The sequence below is a fragment of the Balaenoptera ricei genome, chromosome 3 (genome assembly GCF_028023285.1).
Source record: "Balaenoptera ricei isolate mBalRic1 chromosome 3, mBalRic1.hap2, whole genome shotgun sequence".
Classification (NCBI taxonomy): domain Eukaryota; kingdom Metazoa; phylum Chordata; class Mammalia; order Artiodactyla; family Balaenopteridae; genus Balaenoptera; species Balaenoptera ricei.
In genome coordinates, this window is record NC_082641.1 from 89,912,858 (window position 1) to 89,936,596 (window position 23,739).

Sequence of the window (23,739 nt, forward strand, 5' to 3'; positions counted from 1 at the left end):
GATACAAACAGATAGAGAGATATACCATGCTCTTGGATTGGAAGAATCAACATTGTGAAAATGACTGTACTACCCAAAGCAATCTACAGATTCAATGCAATCCCTATCAAACTACCACAGGCATTTTTCACAGAACTAGAACAAAAAATTTCACAGTTTGTGTGGAGACACGAAAGATCCCGAATAGCGAAAGCAGTCTTGAGAAAGAAAAACGGAGCTGGAGGAATCAGGCTCCCTGACTTCAGACTATACTACAAAGCTATAGTAATCAAGACAGTATGGTACTGGCACAAAAACAGAAATATAGGTCAATGGAACAGGATAGAAAGCCGAGAGATAAACCCATGCACATATGGTCACCTTATCTTTGATAAAGGAGGCAAGAACATACAGCAGAGAAAAGATAGCCTCTTCAGTAAGTGGTGCTGGGAAAACTGGACAGCTACATGTTAAAGAATGAAATTAGAACACTCCCTAACACCATACACAAAAATAAACTCAAAATAGATTAAAGACCTAAATGTAAGGCCAGACACTATCAAACTCTTAGAGGAAAACATAGGCAGAACACTCTATAACATAAATCACAGCAAGATCCTTTTTGACCCACCTCCTAGAGAAATGGAAATAAAAACAAAAATAAACAAATGGGACCTAATGAAACTTAAAAGCTTTTGCACAGCAAAGGAAACCATAACAAGAGGAAAAGACAACCCTCAGAATGGGAGAAAATATTTGCAAATGAAGCAACTGACAAAGGATTAATCTCCAAAATTTACAAGCAGCTCATGCAGCTCAATATTAAAAAAACAAACAACCCAATCCAAAAATGGGCAGAAGACCTAAATAGACATTTCTCCAAAGAAGATATACAGATTGCCAACAGACACATGAAAGAATGCTCAACATCATTAATCATTAGAGAAATGCAAACTAAAACTACAATGAGGTATTATCTCACACCGGTCAGAATGGCCATCATCAAAAAATCTACAAACAGTATATGCTGGAGAGGGTGTGGAGAAAAGGGAACCCTCTTGCACTGTTGGTGGGAATGTAAATTGATACAGCCACTATGGAGAACAGTATGGACGTTCCTTCAAAAACTAAAAATAGAACTACCATATGACCCAGCAATCCCACTACTGGGCATATACCCTGAGAAAACCATAATTCAAAAAGAGTCATGTATCACAATGTTCATTGCAGCTCTATTTACAATAGCCAGGACATGGAAGCAACCTAAGTGTCCATCAACAGATGAATGGATAAAGAAGACGAGGCACATATATACAATGAAATATTACTCAGCCATAAAAGAAAACAAAATTGAGTTATTTGTAGTGAGGTGGATGGACCTAGAGTCTGCCATACAGAGTGAAGTAAGTCAGAAAGAGAAAAACAAATACCGTATGCTAACACATATATACGGAATCCAAAAAACAAAACAAAAATGGTCATGAAGAACCTACGGGCAAGACGGGAATAAAGACACAGACCTACTAGAGAATGGACTTGAGGATATGGGGAGGGGGAAGGGTAAGCTGGGACAAAGTGAGAGCGTGGCATGGACATATATACACTACCAAATGTAAAACAGATAGCTAGTGGGAAGCAGGCGCATAGCACAGGGAGATCAGCTCGGTGCTTTGTGACCACCTAGAGGGGTGGGATAGGGAGGGTGGGAGGGAGGGAGACACAAGAAGGAAGAGATACGGGGATATGTATATATGTATAACTGATTCACTTTGTTATAAAGCAGAAACTAACACACCATTGTAAAGCAATTATACTCCAATGAAGATGTTAAAATAAATAAATAAATAAAATAATTAAAAAAAAAAAACCAAGAGCCAAGAAAACCACCCTTTTTCTTGAGGTTGGAAAACAGTGTAAATATTTCATCAACTTCATTAGATGACATCAGGCCTAACTATAAAAAGCAAACAAAAGAAGATTTTATTTTTGATTAGTGTCTATAATGGAGAAAGCACAGCCAAATTAAATGATTTTCTTCAAAAAAGCAAAATGTAGTAAAAAATGCTTAGAAATACTACTTAACAATTCCCAGTGGGGTCTAAGCCAGCACCCAGAAATCAAACACGTTCATATTTCTGTAGCAAAATGTATGAATACTTGAAAATGTCCTCGTTTTTAGATCTAGATCTGCCATCAAGTAAGTTAATATTAGGTCAGGTTTTGTTGTCAATTTCTGTTTTTAGAACTTTGTGGATTTTGGATAAAAGACTGTGGACCTAAACTGAAAAAACAGAAATAAATCAGGCACAAGTTCTTTTTTTTTTTATTGCCCGCACCACACGGCATGCAAAACCTTAGTTCCCCAGCCAGGGATAGAACCTGTGCCCCCTGCAGTGGAAGTGCAGCATCCTAACCACTGGACTGCCAGGGAAGTCCCAGGCACAAGTTCTTAACTAACTTTATTCTTAGCTTAGAAAATAGTAGGTTACATAAATATTGTCTGCTAACCCTTGAAGATTACAAACTTCAAGATAGCAGTAGAAAAATTTCAATTGTTTCTACAAGTTACTTATACTATACTACGGAAGCTTAATTCATACAGCCAATGAAAAGCAAAAAGATTTTATTAACTTTATGATATGAATAAAATATATAAAATGCATTCATATTCAAAAGGATAAATTCTTCCCTTGCAGTACTTTCTAGTTAAAAAAAACTATTTCTTTAAATTAATAAAATCTTGAAATTGCACTGTAATTGAGCATGGCAAGGGTTCCCACTAGCTTAAAAGGATAAGTGAAAGTGACTCTGGGGAATGAAAAGTCAGCAGTTGGACAAAGAAATTCTCCATTTCTCTGTTGTTTCTGTTGTCCTACAGTTTGGAAAAAAAGGAAACTATGTAAGAGGAATCAGAATGCTTATTATAAGAAATGTTATATGTTCTCTTGAAAATAGTAAATTATAGTGGTGAAGAACACAGAGCCTGGAGTTAGTCAATAAGTAGATAATCAAATTCCAGCTCCACCTTTTACTAGCTTTGTGACCTTAGGAAGTTAGTAAGTGCTCTTATGCCTCAGTTTCATCTACAAATGCGAAAAATAATAGAATGTACCACATAAAGTTGTTAATGAAAATTAAATGCTAAACAAAAATAAGTAAAAAATAGACAGTGACAGGAAGAGCAACAGGAAGAATAAACAGGTGATATTAGTAAATACTGGCAAAGTTAATGCAATATTACCAATCAAAATTTTCTGTGATTTTAATCACTTTTTAAACCCAGACTGGCTTAGAAATTTTTTTAAATACAATAAATGTTTACCTTGCATTTTATTAACTGAAATATCATGAACTGAAATAATTAGTAGCTCTGTCTTTTTGTAATAATGAATAACCATTACCTGAACTTATAATTTCTGTAAACTCCTGAAATCCCTCAAAGAGAGTTACTGTGAAAAACTAACCAGTAGTTTACATGTATGGTTACCACTCAGTAAATAAGAATATTTGACAAGTCAAAATATCTAATTCCCTGACCATGTCAGACAGCCCATCCACCAAATATCATGGTACTAGAAATAAACCACTTTGCTCACTAAACCATCTCACAAAGCACAGCACGAAACCTTACCTATCTTCATCTTTGTCATACAGTTGGTAATAATCTCCACAGCCATTCCAAAACGTGTTATCCACAACTTCCTGCCTTCCTGTGGCTCCATTTTCTGGTGTTATTTGGTTATCTTCTGTTTCCCTCTGTGTAACTCTTGCGAAAGGCAGATCCAAGAACATACAATCATGTTCTCCATCATAGTCATCACATTTTATTAAGAGGTCATCTGAGCCATTTTCCTCAACTTCCAAAGCCTCTCTCCACCTCTGAACACTTCTTTGCTTAGCCTCATGCCTATTAAAACCTGTTTCTTGGTCCACCTGGCTTGAACTTATCAGTTTCCTAACTTTGGGCCTCACTACCTGTTCAGGAGAACTTCCCTGGTTTTTGCCCCTATCACTGGTATTTTGCTCACTGCAAATATGCCTGGGAGCACAGGCTGAATCTTCAACTGAATTTTCTCTTTGTCTCTCCTGGCTAGTATTATTTTGTTGTTTCTTTCTAACCACTGCATCTTCAGAAGAGGACCTCTGAAATTCCTGATTGTTCTGATTGACAAACTCAGTATCACCAGTTGAACTTTTCACTAAAGGTGCTGAATCTACCTCTTCAAACTCATCTCTTAATTCACAGTTAAAAGAGGGACCTGTCGGTGAAAGACCAGTGTATGCCTCTACCTCTCCATTTTCCAACTCAAACACTGTATTGCCCAATGCTTCCTGATATCTACCACCTTCCACAATGTCTGCAGAGAGCCGATGACGGTCATTATCCTCTCCGTGTCTGCCATCTGGATCATAAGAGTCAGTATGAACCAATGTAATTCCATTTTGGACACTTGAAGCATTACAAACTCCTGAAGTATATTCTCCCTCAGAGTGATGGTGAAGATCCGTACTGCTTCCTAAGGTCTCCCTGCCTTCCTCGCTATGATGTACTGCAGCAAAGGATGGACTGCTTTCAATGGTTTGATTCAATGCTGTATCACAAATGGGAATTTCTGCTTCAGTTTTTTCAAATAAAGGGTCATTGGGTAAAGAAGAATGAACTTGATCCAATGGACTGGAACCTTCACAGAAAACAAAAGAAAACATATTTAGAGGGATTAATTTAGATAACGTTTTATTTAATAATGACTCTCTAACTAGAAATCATACCAATTATTACTTATTTGAGAATATGAGTGAATTTCTCTGACAGGTGCTTCTAGGCTCCCTAACTTAACTGGGAGGGCGGACTGGTTACCCTATGGGTTCATTTATGCCACTGTGTAGCCTCTTAATATCCTCTCCCTCAGATGCCTTCTGTAGGTTTTTCACCTAAATCCTAATACCTAAAACATTCTGTAAAAGACATTTAAAAGAGAGGCTAATGAGAGACTAACAATGAGAGGCATAAGTGAAGTCACAGGGTAACCAATCTGCCCTCCCAGTCGTTGGACTGTGCAATTCAGACTTAAATTACTTTATTATATGTAGATTTTTTAAACGGTGGTCATAATAGAACAGGCTATATATAGATCTAACAGAAATGAGACTCTACTGTGTTTTATGTCAATTCAGAAGATTATATCTCAGTCCCTAGATATATATTAGATTTCTATCCCCAAAATGAATTGTTAAAATATATCTACAATGAGTTAACTTTAACTATGTTACAGCTATCAGTGAAAAACAACAAAAGAGTCAATATGTTGATTCTCTTTGTCATAGTTTGTCAGAATTCTGAGACAAGAGTAAAATCCTATCTACTCTACAAATTACTTTAAACATGACTATCTTTTACCACCACTAACGTAGTAACAAAAATGAAGATGTTAAGACCTGTTGGAACAAAAATTTATAAATAACTGAAGGGAAGTCTTGTCATATCACAAAAAGGCTGCTTTAACAGAATGACCTTAGCTAATAATTCAGATTCTTGTATATAAATGACAGTAAAAAAAAATAACCTAGAATTATCAAGTTTGCTCAGGACAAGAGGAAGATGACATTCCAGTCCAAAAATGTGTAGTTATAGTACATGGATACCTGCAAAATACTTTTTCAAACTAATGAATAATTAGGAAATTTTAATTAAATAACTATGTATTACTTGACATTTATAATTTATATGATTCTAAAAGAATCAACTTAACCAAGCTAAATTATTGAGATACAAATAAAACAACAAAAAGCTATTTAAATGTAATATGCAGGGAAAAATACACTCAGTTCACACTAAAAATTTTTTTGGATTGAAAGATGAAGATTTTCTCTGGCTGAAGGATGTGACAACATGTAATCACTGCCATGACAATGTAGTTATATTTTAATGATTGGCCATATTCTATCTTTTTCTATGTTTAAATGTATATACTATTAAGTTAACAGAAAATTTTGAAATGAATTTCTTGATAGGAAATGTATAGGATTTACTCAGAGAAACACATAAAACCCACTCACTATTTCAAATATTACAAGATCAATTCTTACATGGTTATTAATAGCTTTTAAATAATTCCATGTTGCATACCTGAGGAATTTTCTTTTGGAACATCATCTAGTTCCAACACTTCATAGTCATCACCAGCCCTACCTAAGCTTCTTTCATGCCTGGTCATACATGGTTTGAAACTGACATATGCATGTCTTCTGCCATATCGCCTGCCTGTGATTGTCTGATATCCTCCTGCTGGTTTGGGCCAGGCCGCCTTGCTGGCTTCTTGATCCATTGCTGAAAAACAGAGTTAAAAATAAAAGAGGCACAGCAATGACTCTTATTCTGACATTTGGGGTAATGTTTCAACATATATTGCCAAATCATATGCTACTGAACATCGAGTGCCCCTTACTAGTAATATAAAACATACTTGAAAAGAAAACCTGAAATACTATATTATGAGAGTTATGTGACCCCCTTATCCCCCAAAATATCTTTTAAAATTTGGTTCCTTTAAGGTATTTCAGATTTTTATAACGTTACTTACCCCAAATTTTTTCCACTTGCCGAATTACTATACTGTAAAAGCTCCTTAAGGATTGAAGAATGATTCTCCAAGTTATCAAAGTACCTTATGTATAAGTGCTCAATACATATTTGTTGAGTGAATTACTCGCACGCACATGATACAATGGTTTCAATTACGTTAAGTGAATAAATTCCAGTCAAAGGTAACAAGTAATTTCTTTAAATGGTATCTGTACAATTATAAAGAACTAATGGGACCACAATAAAATATATCCCAAAGATCAGGGTCAGGTAAAATTCTCCAAAAGAAAACAGTGGTGAGCCAAGTCAAACTTTTCAAAACTACCAATGGTATACATATGGTATGTATGAAAAGAAAAAATCATCAACATTTGAACAAGTCGAATACTAAGTTCTGATGCCTGAGGGATATATAGTAGCAACAGTAGCATCTTTTACTGAGTAGGACATTATCTCATATATACATAGAGCAAAAGTTTGCTTAGTCAATTGAGTTTTACATATATTATGCAGGAACTAAACAAAATATTTTCTCACAGTATACGGAATAGTCAATAAATGAAAAAGTTACACATTTTTGTTTTATTGCATTGCAATAAGAAATATAATTGCTTTTAAGCACAAAAACAAACATGTATTTATAACATTATAATATATGATACCAAGTGTTACATTGTTACTTCATCCCCTCACAAACCTGTTGAGGTGGATACTGTATTTTATTTTAAAGAATAAAAAACTAGGGTTAAAATGAATTATTTAAGAAACTTGTCCAATAACCCAATATTATGACTCCAGAACCAGTACCCTTAACAACACCTCCACAAGAATAGTCTCCAAAGTGAAAAGCACAATAGATGCCAAGGGGGTATGGAAAGAAAATATGAGTTTCTATTTATACTCATTTTTATATCAAAAATTAGAAATTAAGCTTTATAAATATTCAATACATGGATTGAAACTGGCCTTAAGTAAGACCATGATCACATATCATGTATGGTACTCAAGGAATCTGGAAGGAAAAATATGAAGTTCTCAATGTAGAGGAATTGACAGAGACACCTTGCTTACCTGCTGGCTCTTTTTCAGTATACTGTGACATATATGGCAGTTTTTGTGTGCCCAGTTCAGTGGAATTATGGATGTTATTTAGTTTTTACTCACACAATGGATAAGCTGCAGGAGATTCCTACAAAGAAACCATGGATTAAACAAAATATTAATAATACAGGCCCAAAACAAAAATAGCAAAACTAATACTACTTCTCCTAGTGAAGCTCTTAGCTGGCCCATAATAACACAGAAAAACACAATTGGATCTGACAAGTCAATCAAAAAACCTCAAAACTATGAAGATGGCTATTTGAAAAGAGATTTAGATCTCCTCTTGAAAAACCTTGCCTTAAGTATATATCATCCTTAAGAATGACAATGATAATAACACACAAATAATTTATAAGTAAAGAAGCAAATATATTGGGAGAAGTGTTGATTGGGGTATGTGACCAAACTGTTTGGGGGTCTACTACACACTATCTGCTTCTCCATCAAGCACTAAAGTTCCTTTAGCCCTGGCATTGTTAAAAGAAGTTAACCCTAAGAATACAAACTTCATTTTAAAAATGTATAGTGGCACATGTTAAAAATATATAGTGGCTTATGACAATTAATAATTAATGTGTATAAAAATGATACACTTATTCTTTACAATAATAGTCAATTGATCATTCGGATATTTTAATCCCAAAAAAAACCCATTCTAAATTAGAAAAACTAAAATTTACCATGCAAAGTATAAAAAGACTTCATCTGTTTTGAAATTAATCCATTTATTTACTATTTTAAAAGTTGCAACCTGTGCTTTTTTTAAAGTTTGTCAAGAGCTTAGCTTTTTAATTAAATACCTTAATTACTTAAACACTTGAGCTATTGCTAAACTGCCTACCACCAACTTAAAGTTGTTACAAGATGACAGTTCTTAAAATTAGTTTAACTGTAGATGTGATCTATCTAGCCATGTATAGCTATAAATTAACATACATAAAAGTACACACATTCTCCCATATAAATTATAAATTCAGCAATAGGTTGTACAGTAATGCTCTAATATAGCTAAATCAAGTCAGATGGTTAACAATAGCTACAGGGTAAAGGAATATCAAGAAAATAATTCTACCATACTGGCAAAAACACAAGCTCTGATTAATATTGTTTTAATAGTAAGAAAAATAATCTGCAATTAACTTGAATCTTCACAGATTCACAGTATAATACATGGCAGACTCAAAGGTCAGCCATGGATTTAACTTCATGAGTATTCTACCCAAAGCCTTTTCTTTGAAATAAGGCAATATTCCAGGCACTATTTTCAATGCTGAGGATATAACAATGAACAAAATAGACAAATATTCCTGTCCTCCTAAAACTGCAGTATGGGGTATAGACATTAAACAAATAAGTAAAAAATAAGGATATGTTAGACAATACATACTATGGAGCAAAACAGAGCAGAGAATAAAGAGCTGCTAGGGGTGTGCAGTTTAAAGCAGTGTGGTTAGGGAAGGCCTCACTGAGGAGGGATCATCTGAGCAAACACCTGTGAGGAGAGAGCCATGTGTAAACCTAGGGAAAGAACATTCTCAGCAGAATAAACAGAAGATCCTGAAGTGAGAATTTCCAGAATTTACCTTAGCAAGAAGTCTGGGATGGAATGAGGAAGAAAGTAACAGATGAGGTTAGAAAGTTAATTAGGGAGAAGGGAGTAAGGGGGAACAGATTACACAGGTCTTTACAGGATAATAAAAAAAAACGTAGGTTTCATTTTGAGTGAGAGGGAAAACCACCAAACAGTTCTGAGAAGAGAACTTCTGTTTTAAAAGGAACACTCTGGCTACTGTGTTTAGATGAAGGGGAACAAGGTCAAAGGCAGGGCGACTGGCTAGAAAGCCATGGAAATACTGACAAGAGTGGTTTGGACCAGAGTAAAAACAGGTGGTGAGAAATGGTCAGATTCTGGCTATGTTGTGAAAGTACAGCCAACAAAGTTTTCTGATATAGGTTATGAAAGAAGGTAAGGATTTGAGGTTGACTCTAAGTTTTATAGCCTGGGCAACTAGAAAAACAGAGTTGCCATTAACTGACATAGGAAAATTTGTGGAAGATGTAGGTTTGGAGAAAGTATCTTGAGTTTAGTTCTGGATGTGTTAAATTTGAGATATCTATTAGATATTCAAGTAGAAATGTTAAATAGGATGCTGGAGTTCACTGGACAATTCTGAACTGCCATTATAATTTGGGAGTTATCAGGATATAGACAATATTCAAAAGGGCTTGAACTTGGAAGAGATGTCTAAGTAGGCTTGGAGAAGGAAAGAAGTTCATGGGCTGAACCCTGAGACGATCCAAAATTAAGAGGCCAGGGAAAAAGAAGTATCAGGAAAACCAACCAGTGAGAGGGGCTTGTGAGAGAAAAGAAAAAATCCAGGAGTGTGGATGTCAAATGAAGACAGTGCTTTAGACCAAAGAATTGATCCACTGTGCCAATGCTGCTAAAAGGTAAAGTATGACAAGGATCTATAACTGACCACTAGACTTAGCAACATGGAAGATTACTGGAGTTCCTGACATGGGGCACCTTTGGTAGAATAGTGGGTATAAATGCCTGATCAGAATGTGCTGTTAAGAGAGAGTGCTGTTAAGAGTACAAAATCATGAAAATCGCTCTGTTTCTTAATCATACTTTTCTTCAACATGAATCCACTTCTTTCTAAAAGATTCTTTTTGGAGCCCTCCAACATCCTGATATAAATTTAGTCTACTTGTTTTCAAGATCCAACTACTTCCGTGCTAACTTTTGATGGTACTTCTGAGTTAGGTCCCCTGATTTGAAACCCATGTTTTCCTTTCTTTTGTTTGTTTGTTTTGGGAAGGGGTGTGCATTTGTTTGTTTTGTCTTTACTAGAAGATCTTCAAGTAATTGTTTCAGGAATTTTATGTAAGGAGGTAAACGTTGAGTCTTTCCATGTCAAAATATTTTCATCTCTCCCTTACACTTTGGATATAGGTCAAAACAAAATCATTTTTTACAAACTCTAAAAGGCAATGTTTTCTAAGCATCCCATGTTGCTGTTAAGAAACTGTTCTGCCAATTTATTTCTCATCCTTCTGTAAGTAAACCAATTTTTCTCTTTGGAATAATTAGGATTTTCTCTTAATAAACAGTATTCTATAATTTCGCAAGGACTTTCTTAGGCCATTTAAAAAATTTCTACTGCATAGCCCTACTAGGGCTGCTTTAATTTAAAGGCTTTCATTAGATTGTCTCAAAGATGTCCTTTTTTCTTTTCCTTCCTATTTTCACTATATTTGGCCCACGTAGTTTAATCCTTTGTCTCTAAACTTTTCTTTCTCATTTTCAATTTACGGAATGGTAGCTTTCATCTGCTTTAAATTCCAGCCTTCCAATATTCTCTACAATAATTTTTAAAATTTCTTGCACTTTCTTATTCCCTTCTTCTTCTATCATCATCATCATCATCATTTTCAATAGTGGCTCTTGTCTTATGAATAAAATGTAGACTAGAATCTTTCTGTAGACACTAATTACCTCTATTTTATCTGAGGCCAGCTATGTAGACAAATGTAACTCATTCCTATCTCTGAAGTATAAAAGAGAAAACAAAGCAAAACAGGGAGGAGAGAATAAATAATAAAAAGTAAAGACCTAGCTGTGTGTCAAGATTAAAATGATTAATTCATCAGTGCCAAATTTGTACCTAAAGTTTATTGGCAACATTTGGTTTCTGAGTCTTCTCTAAAGAAACGTTTCCTTTGCTAGTACTATTCACCTAATAGGTAACATGATTCCTCTCTACTTGTGACGATTATTCATCTCAAATGCTTTGGAATCTTCATATACGTCTTCCTAATTGTAAAAACAAAAACAATAACCAAAAAGAAAAACAAAAAAGCTCCATAAATGTGCTGCTGTCTAAGAATAAAGGAGTTAAACAGGGAAGTATTAATTCTAGATCTTCCAGTTATTTACCTAGATATCATCATTTATCATTTTAATTAGGATAGTACACCAGCAGCTCTAGATAGGCAATGGAAACAACCTTCAAAAGAATACAAGGAAAAGCATGGGTGTGGGGTGTACACCTCCCACAGCAGAACTGAAAGACTGTGGTGAATTTAAAGATAAAGACCTTGTTTTAAGTGCATTATGTCTATTAAACGCACTGTATCCTTACATTCTCTAACAAGATACAAATTTAAACAGTTGTGAAAAAAGGGATGAATGAATGAACGGCAATTCTGTGCTCCTTTCTCTGATGGAAATATAAAAATATAATGAAAAGAGACGAAGAGTTGGGAATACTTATATTCTAACTCCAACTCTTATACTTACACACATTAAATGAAAGCTAGCGGTAGTAGAACTAATTCAGAAAACTAAAAATCTAAAATAGTAATAAAAGAGGACCTTCAAGATGGTAGAGAAGTTAAGACGTGGAGATCACCTTCCTCCCCACAAATACATCAAAAATACGTCTACATGTGGAACAACTCCTATAGAACACCTATTGAACGCTGGCGGAAGACCTCAGACTTCCCAAAAGGCAAGAAACTCCCCACGTACCTGGCTGTGTGGCTGACAGGGTCTTGGTGTTCCAGCCCGGTGTCAGGCCTCAGCCTCTGAGGTGGGAGAGCTCAGTTCAGGACACTGGACCACCAGAAACCTCCAGGCCGACATAATATCAATCCACGAGAGCTCTCCCAGAGATCTCTGTCTCAATGCTAAGACCCAGCTCCACTCAACGACCAGCAAGCTCCAGTGCTAGACACCCCATGCCAAACAACTAGCAAGACAGGAACACAACCCCACCCATTAGCAGAGAGGCTGCCTAAAATCGTAAGTTCATGAACACCCCAAAACACACCACCTGACGCAGTCCTGCCCACCAGAAAGACAAGATCCAGCCTCATTCAACAGAACACAGGAACCAGTCCTCTCCACTAGAAGGCCTACATAACGCACTGAACCAGCCTTACCCACTGGGGGCAGACACCAAAAACAACAGGAACTATGAACCTGCAGCCTGTAAAAAGGAGACCCCAAACAAAGTAAGGTAAGCAAAAGAAGAAGACAGAGAAATACACAGCAAATGAAGAAGCGAAATAAAAACCAACCAGACCAAACAAATGAAGAGGAAATAAGCAGTCTACGTGAAAGAGAATTCAGAGTAATGATAGTAAAGATGATCCAAAATCTTGGAAATAGAAGAAAATACAAGAACCATTTAACAAGGACCTGGAATAACTAAACAGCAAACAAACAATGATGAAAAACACAATAAATGAAATTAAAAATTCTCTAAAAGGAATCAACAGCAGAATAACTGAGGTAGAAAAATGGATAAGTGACCTGGAAGATAAAATAGTGGAAATAGTTACAGCAGAGCAGAATAAAAAAAAAAAAAGAAAAAAATTGAGGACAGTCTCAGAGACCTCTGGGACAACATTTAAACACACCAACATTCGAATTTTAGGGGTCCCAGAAGAAGAAGAGAAAAAGAAAGGGACTGAGAAAATATTTGAAGAGATTATAGTTGAAAACTTCCCTAACATGGGAGAGGAAATAGTCAATCAAGTCCAGGAAATGCAGAAAGTCCCACACAGGATAAATTCAAGAAGAAACACGCCAAGACACATATTAATTAAACTATCAAAAATTAAATACAAAGAAAAAATATTGAAAGCAGCAAGGGAAAAGCAACAAATAACATACAAGGGAATCCCCATAAGGTTAACAGCTGATCTTTCAGCAGAAACTCTGCAAGCCAGAAGGGAGTGGCAGGACATATTTAAAGTGATGAAAGGGAAAAACCTACAACTAAGATTACTCTACCCAGCAAAGATCTCATTCAGATTTAATGGAGAAATTAAAACCTTTACAGACAAGCAAAAGCTAAGAGAATTCAGCACCAACAAAAAAGCTTTACAGAAAATACTAATGGAACTTCTCAAGGCAAGAAACACAAGAGAAGAAAAAGGTCTACAATAACAAACCCAAAACAATTAAGAAAATGGTAATAGGAACATACATATGGATAATTACCTGAAATGTAAATGGATTAAATGCTCCAATCAAAAGACACAGAGGGGCTGAATGGATACAAAAACAAGACCCATATATATGCTGCCTATAAGAGACCCACTTCAGACCTAGGGACACATACAAACTGAAAGTGAGAGGAAGGAAAAAAATATTCCATGCAAATGGAAATCAAAAGAAAGCTGGAGTAGCAATTCTCATATCAGATAAAACAGACTTTAAAATAAAGATCATTACAAGAGACAAAGAAAGATACCACATAATGATCAAGGGATCAATCCAAGAAGAAGATATAACAATTGTAAATATTTATGCAACCAACATAGGAGCACCTCAGTACAAAAGGCAAATGCTAAAACCCATAAAAGGGGAAATCAACGGTAACACAATAATAGTAGGGGACTTTAGCACCCCACCTTCACCAATGGACAGATCATCCAAAATGAGAATAAATAAAGAAACACAAGCTTTAAATGACACATTAAACAAGATGGACTTAATTGATATTTATAGGACATTCCATCCCAAAACAACAGAAAATACTTTCTTCTCAAGTGCTCATGGAACATTCTCCAGGATAGACCATATCTTGGGTCACAAATCAAGCCTTGGTAAATTTAAGAAAATTGAACTCATATCAAGTATCTTTTCCGACCACAATGCTATGAGACTACATATCAATTACAGGAAAAAACTGTAAAAAATACAAACACATGGAGGCTAAACAATACGCTACTCAATAACCAAGAGATCACTGAAAAAATCAAGGAGGAAATCAAAAAATACCTAGAAACACAATGACCCAAAACCTATGGGATGCAGCAAAAGCAGTTCTAAAAGGGAAGTTTATAGCAATATGATCCTACCTCAAGAAACAAGAAACATCTCAAATGAACAACCTAACCTTACACCTAAAGCAATTAGAGAAAGAAGAACAAAAAAGACCCAATGTTAGCCGAAGGAAAGAAATCATAAAGATCAGAGCAGAAATAAATGAAAAAGAAATGTAGGAAATGATAGCAAAGATCAATAAAACTAAAAGCTGGTTCTTTGAGAAGATAAACAAAGTTGATAAACCATTAGCCAACTCATCAAGAAAAAAAGGGAGAAGACTCAAATCAACAGAATTAGAAATGAAAAAGGAGAAGTAACAAGCGACACTGCAGAAATACAAAGGATCATGAGAGATTACTACAAGCAACTATATGCCAATAAGATGAACGACATGGAAGAAATGGACAAATTCTTACAAAAGTACAGCTTTCCAGCACTGAACCAGGAAGAAATAGAAAATATAAACAGACCAATCAGAAGCACTGAAATTGAAACGGTGATTAAAAATCTTCCAACAAACAAAAGCCCAGGACCAGATGGTTTCACAGGCAAATTCTATCAAACATTTAGAGAAGAGCTAACACCTATCCTTCTGAAACTACAGGCTAATGTCACTGATGAGCACAGATGCAAAAATCCTCAACAAAATACTAGCAAACAGAATCCAACAGCACATTAAAAGGATCATACACCGTGATCAAGTGGGGTTTATCCAAGGAATGCAAGGATTCTTCAATATATGCAAATCAATCAATGTGATAAACCATATTAACAAATTGAAGGATAAAATCCACATGATAATCTCAGTAGATGCAGAAAAAGCTTTTAACAAAATTCAACACCCATTTATGATAAAAAACTCTCCAGAAACTGGGCATAGAGGGAACCTACCTCAACATAATAAACGTCATATATGACAAACCCACAGACAACATAGTTTGCAATGGTGAAAAACTGAAACGATTTCCTCTAAGATCAGGAACAAGACAAGGATGCCCACTCTCATCACTATTATTCAACATAGTTTTGGAAGCTTCAGCCACAGCAATCAGAGAAAAAAAGAAATAAAAGGAATCCAAATCAGAAAAGAAGAAGTAAAGCTATCACTGTTTGCTGATGACATGATACTATACGTAGAGAATCCTAAAGACGCAACCAGAAAACTACTAGAGCTAATCAATGAATTTGGTAAAGTAACAGGATACAAAGTTAATGCACAGAAATCTCTTGCATTCCTATACACTAATGATGAAAAATCTGAAAGAGAAGTTAAGGAAACACTCCCATTCACCACTGCAACAAAAAGAATAAAATACCTAGGAATAAACCTACCTAAGGAGACAAAAGACCTGTATGCAGAAAACTATAAGACACTGATGAAAGAAATTAAAGATGATACAAGGGCTTCCCTGGTGGCGCAGTGGTTGAGAAACTGCCTGCCAATGCAGGGGACATGGGTTCGAGCCCTGGTCTGGGAAGATCCCACATGCTGCGGAGCAACTGGGCCCGTGAGCCACAACTACTGAGCCTGAGCGTCTGGAGCCTGTGCTCCACAACAAGAGAGGCCGTGATAGTGAGAGGCCCGCGCACCGCGATGAAGAGTGGCCCCCGCTTGCCCCAACTAGAGAAAGCCCTCACACAGAAACGAAGACCCAACACAGCCAAAAATAAATAAATTAATTAAAAAAAAAAAAAAAAGCTACATTAAAAAAAAAAAAAAAAAAGATGATACAAGCAGATGGAAAGATATACCATGTTCTTGGATTGGAAGAATCAACATTGTGAAAATGACTCTACTACCCAAAGCAATCTACAGATTCAATGCAATCCCTATCAAAGTACCAATGGCATTTTTCACAAAACTAGAACAAAAATTGCCCAATTTGTATGGAAACACAGAAGACCCTGAATAGCCAAAGCAATCTTGAGAAAGAAAAGCAGAGCTGGAGGAATCAGGCTTCCTGACTTCAAACTATACTACAAAGCTACAGTAATAAAGACAGTACGGTACTGACACAAAAACAGAAACATAGATCAATAGAACAGGATGAAATACCCAGAGATAAACCCACACACATATGGTCACCTTACCTTTGATAAAGGAGGCAAGAATATACAATGGAGATAAGACAGCCTCTTCAATGAGTGGTGCTGGGAAAACTGGGCAGCTACATGTAAAAGAATGAAATTAGAACATTCCCTAACACCATACACAAAAATAAACTCAAAATGGATTAAAGACCTAAATGTAAGGCCAGACACTATCAAACTCTTAGACGAAAACACAGGCACAACACTCTATGACATAAATCACAGCAAGATCCTTTTTGACCTACCTCCTAGAGAGATAGAAATAAAAACAAAAATAAACAAATGGGACCTAATGAAACTTAAAAACTTTTGCACAGCAAAGGAAACCATAAACAAGATGAAAAGACAACCCTCAGAATGGGAGAAAATATTTGCAAATGAAGCAAATGACAAAGGATTAATCTCCAAAATATACAAGCAGCTCATGCAGCTCAATATCAAACAATATCAACAAACAACCCAATCCAAACATGGGCAGAAGACCTAAATAGACATTTCTCTAAAGAAGATATAGAGATTGTCAACAAACACATGAAAGGATGGTCAACATCACTAATCATTAGAGAAATGCAAATTAAAACTACAATGAGGTATTACCTCATACTGGTCAGAATGGCCATCATCAAAAAGTCTACAAACAATAAATGCTGGAGAGGGTGTGGAGAAAAGGGAACCCTCCTACACTGTTGGTGGGAATGTAAATTGATACAGCCATTATGGAGAACAGTATGGAGGTTCCTTAAAATCTAAAAATAAAAAAAACTACCATATGACCCAGTAATCCCACTACTAGGCATATACCCTGAGAAGACCATAATGCAAAAAGAGTCATGTACCAGAATGTTCATTGCAGCACTATTTACAATAGCCAGGACATAGAAGCAACCTAAGTGTCCATCGACAGATGAATGGATAAAGAAGATGTAGCACATACATACAATGGAATATTACTCAGCCATTAAAAGAAATGAAATTGAGTTATTTGTAGTGAGGTGGATGGACCTAGAGTCTGTCATACAGAGTGCAGCAAGTCAGAAAGAGGAAAACAAATACCATATGCTAACACATGTATACGGAATCTAAAAAAGAAAATGGTTCTGAAGAACCTAGGGGCAGAACAGGAATAAAGACGCAGACATAGAGAATGGACTTAAGGACACAGGGAGGGTAAGGGTAAGGTGGGACGAAGTGAGAGAGTGGCACTGACATATATACACTACCAAATGTAAAACAGATAGCTAGTGGGAAGCAGCTACACAGCACAGGGAGATCAGCTCAGTGCTTTGTGACCACCTAGAGGGATGGGATAGGGAGGGTGGGAGGGAGGTGCAAGAGGGAAGGGATATGGGGATATATGTATACATATAGCTGATTCACTTTGTTATACAGCAGAAGCTAACACAACAATGTAAAGCAATTATACTCTAATAAATATGTTAAAAAAATAAAATAAAATAGTAATAAAGCAAAAGACTTAAGCAAACAGAATGAGTGTACATATATAAATGAACACAATATACACTGAAGTTGATACATACTAAGCCTATACCTTGAATTGCCTTCAGAATCATAGTTCTCCTACACCACTGAGTAGTCAACTAATAGACCAGCTTGTATAATACTTAAAACTTACACATTATTATTATTTTTGCGATGTAGCCCACTCACTTCAGTAACGTCACCATATCTCTGTTAGAATAATGTGCTGGTTTTATAATATGTCCACAAATTCTTTGATTCTTCTCCCTTCAAAAAGCAGAGCCTAATTTGTTCCCTTTAAGTGTAGGCTATAATTAGTGACTTGTTTCTAATGAAGATAAAATGATAGAAGTAACAGTGTGCGATGTACAGGATTCAGACACAGAAGACGTTGTGGCTTCCTCCTTACTCTCTCTTGGCTCACTCTCTCTGGGAGAAGCCAGGTGCTACATCATAAGACCACTCAAGCAGTCCTATGGAAAGGTCCACGTGATGAGGAACTGGCAGTTTCCACCAAAAGCCAGAAGAAACTGAGGTCTTCTGGCAATAGCCATGTGAATGAATCACCTAGGAAGCAGATCCTCCAGCCCCAGTCAAGGCTTCAGATGACTGCAGTCCCAGCCTCCATCTTGACTGTAGCCTCATGAGACCTTGATCCAAAACCACCCAGCCAGGCTGCTCGTAAATTTCTGACCCATAGAAACTATGAGATAATAAATGTTCTGAGCTGCTAGGTCTATTGCTGCATAACAAATTATCCTGTATTAGATAAATACAAGCAATTTCAATTACGTGTACTTAGATTCTGAATTTTGTTATATTTCCACCTATCACCAGAACGAAGATTTTCTAATACCATCTCATGAAGGTACATTTTCTCCCTTTAAAAGACCTACTTATTCTCAGCTTGGAAAATGCCACATTAGGGATGACAGTACCAAAATGAATTACACTGGTCTTTTGCTTGTTGACAGTGTCAGAACTGCTGCTTAGCACTTACACTCCACCTATCACCTAGTAGATACTCATTGAAAAGCTACTGGATCAGGAACACTTACTTTTAGAATTTACATCTAAATAATTTAAATGAAGTTTTAGGCAGAAGGAGAGACAAATCAGTTGAACTTCCAGAGGAAAAGTTTCAACTGAAAGCCTGTATCTATACCACTGTGATCCATTTGCTGGGAGCCAGAAAAAACTCACTTGGAGAAAAAAAAAAAGAGGTGTTAATGACATATAACATTGTATTAGGTGTACAACATAATGATTCAATATTTATATATATTGTGAAATAATCACAAGTCTAGTTAATATCTGTCACTATACAGAGTTATGAAATTTTTTTGTGAAAAGAACTTTTGAAATCTACTCTCTTAGCAACTTGCAAATATGCCACATAGTACTATGAAGTATTAACTATTAGTCACCATGCTGTACATTACATCCCCATGACTTACATATTTTATAACTGGAAATTTGCACTTTCTGACCCCCTTCACCCATTTTGCCTGCTCCTAACCCCCACCTCTGGCAACTACCAATCTGCTCTCTGTATGCATGAGTTTGGGTTTTTTTGTTTTTTAAGATTCCACATGTGATCTGTGAGATCACATGGTATTCGTCTTTCTCTGTTTGATTTCTTAGCAAAATGCCCTCAAGGTCCACCCATATTGTCACAATACCAAGATTTCATTCTTTTTAATGGCTAATATCCCATTACATATATATATATATATATATACACACACACACACACACACACACACCCCACATCTTCTTTATCTATTTATCCACTGATGGGCACTTAGGCTGTTCCCATATCTTGGCTGTTGTAAATGATGCTTCAGTGAACATGGGGTGCATACATCTTTTCAAGTTAGTGTTTTCATTTTCTTCAAATAAATACCCATAAGTGGAATTTCTGGATCAGATGATAGTTCTATTTTTAATTTTTTGAGGGACCTCCATATTGTTTTCCATAGTGGCTGCACCAATTTACATTCCTACCAACAATACATGGTAATGAATGGTAACTAGACTTCTGGTAATGATCACTTTGTAATGAACACAGATGTTGAATCATAATGTTGGACACCTAAAACTCAGATACTGTTATATAAAAAACAGAACAAAACAAAAAATTAGTTCAGAAACAAATACAATTTGATCCAACTATTTGAAGAAGGAAGTCTTGATTACTCAAGCCCACTGGAATATTTATTTTATATTCTCCCATATTTAGCTTTACATATATGCTTCCAAAGTGCCCTAGAAATGTTTCTTAAAATTCATCTTAAAGCAAACTTTAATAATTATCTAGCCTGCATTTCCTTTTAGTAAGATAATTCTTTAGTCATACAAAATTTTGTAATTATTATCACACTTGAGCTATAAATTCAGAAATAAAAACTTCATGACAAAATGAGTTTATGACAAACTCTGACAAATGCCACTAGAAAGCTGTTTCATATATGTTGGAACCAATTACATTGAAACCTAGCTTCCTAACATTATCTCATCGTTCCACTTTCAGCTGCTAAGGCAAAGTAAATATCCCAAGAGATTATAAAGTATCCATTTTGAACAATGTAAGCTTGCACTTGATTCTGTTTCACGCTTACATATTATTGTTAATGTATCTCCAGATTTTTCATGTCTTCTATCCACAAGCACAAATGGTTGCTTATACATATATACAACTGCAAAATATTCAGTACATCTAACTAGTAAACAATAAATAAGGACTGATGTGACATTACTCCCATATATCACTGTAAGCAACTGGACACATTACTAACTGCAGTAAATCAAGTAATCTATTATCAACCACAGACTTGAAAGTTACAAGCTGCTACACAAGCAAACTTCCAGGCTATGACTGGCAAATTCTGCAAGGAACAGCTGCAGAAATGATAATACCTAAATCAGAGAGAAATTTTAAGGTACAACTGTTAAACTTCTAAGATGAAATGAGTTTGCTATCCCTAGTTACAAGAGGTAACCTGATAGAAGGCTACACTTGATTAACTACTACTTTTCTCTCTAAACTTTTTTGTAAACCACTGTAAAAGAGGAACAGTAAACTCAGCATTGGTACAGTGAAAATTACATTATAAAACATAACTCAAACATAAAATATACATAATCAGAAACAAATAATCCAAAAATGTTATATTTAAGTAGGTAAAAAACTATATTTTCAAATTCTGTTCTGGTAAACCCTCTATCTCACCAAGTGTTTATAAACTTCTCATTCTGTTAAAAAAAATAGTGTTATAAAATACTGTTTTTTTTAAAGACTATCAACAGCAATCTTTGAAAAAAGACTTGAATGAGCATACACCCAATACGCAACACACTAGAACAATATTTTCTATGTTTTACTGAAAGCGTAATTGGCTAAGGGGGAAAAAGATTAACAAAAGAAAAGTAAGATGAAAAAATATAGTATCAATTCATTAAAAAACAAGATGAAGAACATTCTTCAAATTTGCCTCTCATTTAGATAGGAAGATCTCTGATTCAAATGTGTCACAAATAAGGATGCTCAAGCTACCCTCTTTTGAGATGTGCAAGTCAATCAGCTCAGAATAAAAAAGCTGCAGAGAACTAACAACATTGTAAATCAACTATATTTCAATTAAAAAAAAAAAAGCTGCAGAGATTTATTTTCATGTCAATGAGTCAGGAAAAGAAAAAACAAGGGTACAGGAAATAAGGAAAATAAGAAATAAAATGTTATGTATACGAAAAGGTAGCAAATTTCATTTGATGTTAAAAAACACAAAATACGGTCAGAATAAGTTAATGTATCTGTGATAGACATTTAGATGTGAGCAATACCAAAAAAAAAAAAAAAAAGGAACATATGTGAATGGGGGTTGGGGAGATACAGAAACAAGCATGGCAAAATGTTGAAGGAAGATGATACGTACATGGGGGTTCCTTGTACTCAATAGAAATTTGTTTGGAAATTTTCATGATAAAAACTTTTAAATTATTTTCCTTTTCTCTGCAATCATTTGTTGAAAAATTGTTTACATATAATAAAGTATAAAACTCAAGTATACATTACAATTCAATGAATTTTTACATACGTATATATCTGAATAACTACCACCTAGGTCAAGATGTAAATCATATACCATCACTTCAGAGGGTTCTCTCTCTCTCTCCTTCCAAGACACTGACTCCTCACAACCCAAAGGCAACTACTCTCATGACCTCTATTACCCCAGTTTAGTTTTTCCTATTTTAAACTTCATACAAGTGGAATCATACATCATGAACTCTTTTGTGTCTGTCTACTTTTGCTTGACACAATGTTTCTGGGATTCATTCACGTTATGAACATCCTTGTACATGTTTTGTTTTGTTTACCTTTCTTGGGTACATCTGACCTGAAATTACTGGGTCACAGTACAGAGCTATGTTTAGCTGTAACACATACTGACAGTTTTGTAAAGTGGCTGAAACAACTTGACATTCCCACCAGCAATATATAAGAGTATCAGTTGTTTCATATCCTTGGCAACACTTGATATTGTTTCACATCCTTGGCAACACTTGATACTGTCAGTCTCTAATTTCAGCCATTCTGGCAGGGGTGTGATGGCGCCTCATTGTGACATTTCCCTGATGAGTAATAATGTAGAGGAGGGGTCCCCAAACCCTGGGCCGTGGACCACTACCAGTCCGCAGCCTGTTAGGAACCAGGCCGCACAGAAGGAGATGAGCAGCGGGAGAGGGAAGCTTCATCTGCCACTCCCCATCTCTCTCCATTGCTCGCATTACCGCCTGAACCATCCCCCCTCGCCGGCCCATGGAAAAACTGTCTTCCACGAAATCAGACCCTGGTGCCAAAAAGGTTGGGGACCAATGATGTAGAGCACCTTTACCTATGCACATTGGCCTTTTGGATAACTTCTTTTGTGAAGATCTGCCTGCTTTTTTGCATATTTTAAAAAGTGTGTTGTTTGCCTTTTTCTTTTTGATTTTTAAGAGTTACTTATATTTTCTGGATACAAGTCTTTCACCAGATTTACTTAATGTGAGTATATTCTTGCAGTCTGTGACTTGCCTCTTCTCTTTAATCATGTCTTCATGAATAGAAATTCATAACTGATTGTAGTCTAATTTATCAGTTTTATGTTCCATTTAAGAAATTTTTGCCTACCCCAAGGTGATGAAGATATACTTCTAGGTTTTCTTCTAGAACCTTGATAATTTTAGCTCTTACATTTAGATCTATGATCCAACTCAAATGAGCTTTTGAATATAGTATCAGGTAAAAGTCAAGGTTCATTTTTTCCCAAATATCCAATATCCAATTTATCTAACACTATTAAAAGCGTTTTCTTAACTTCAGTGGAGCTTTTGTCAGAAACCAAGAAATGACATATGTGAAGGTCTATTTCTAGACACTCATATTCTTCCATTGGTCTTTTTGTCTACCTGGTGCTAATATAACACTGTCTTAATTACTGTAACTTTATAGCAAGTCTTGAGACATTTACATTTTGATATAAATTTTGGAATCCATTTGATTAAAATTTTTTAATTCTGGGATTTTAATTGAAATTGTGTTGAACCTATAGCTCAACCTGGGTGAAACTGACATTTTAACAATATTGAGTTCCTACCATATGGAACTGGT

At 35.6% G+C, this 23,739-nt stretch overlaps 1 protein-coding gene across 2 annotated transcripts in view; it reads right to left on the minus strand.

Moving 5' to 3' along the window:
• PJA2 (praja ring finger ubiquitin ligase 2) overlaps positions 1 to 23,739 on the minus strand; it is a 365,369-nt gene that overhangs the window by 45,929 nt on the left and 295,701 nt on the right. For both annotated transcript variants that reach the window (XM_059916871.1, XM_059916870.1), the window contains 3 exons: positions 7,634 to 7,751; positions 6,107 to 6,307; positions 3,611 to 4,661 (listed from right to left, as the gene is read on the minus strand). In XM_059916871.1, the coding sequence (XP_059772854.1) occupies positions 3,611 to 4,661; positions 6,107 to 6,307; positions 7,634 to 7,664 (1,283 nt within the window). In that variant the 5' untranslated portion in view covers positions 7,665 to 7,751. The remainder of the gene's footprint in view (positions 1 to 3,610; positions 4,662 to 6,106; positions 6,308 to 7,633; positions 7,752 to 23,739) is intronic.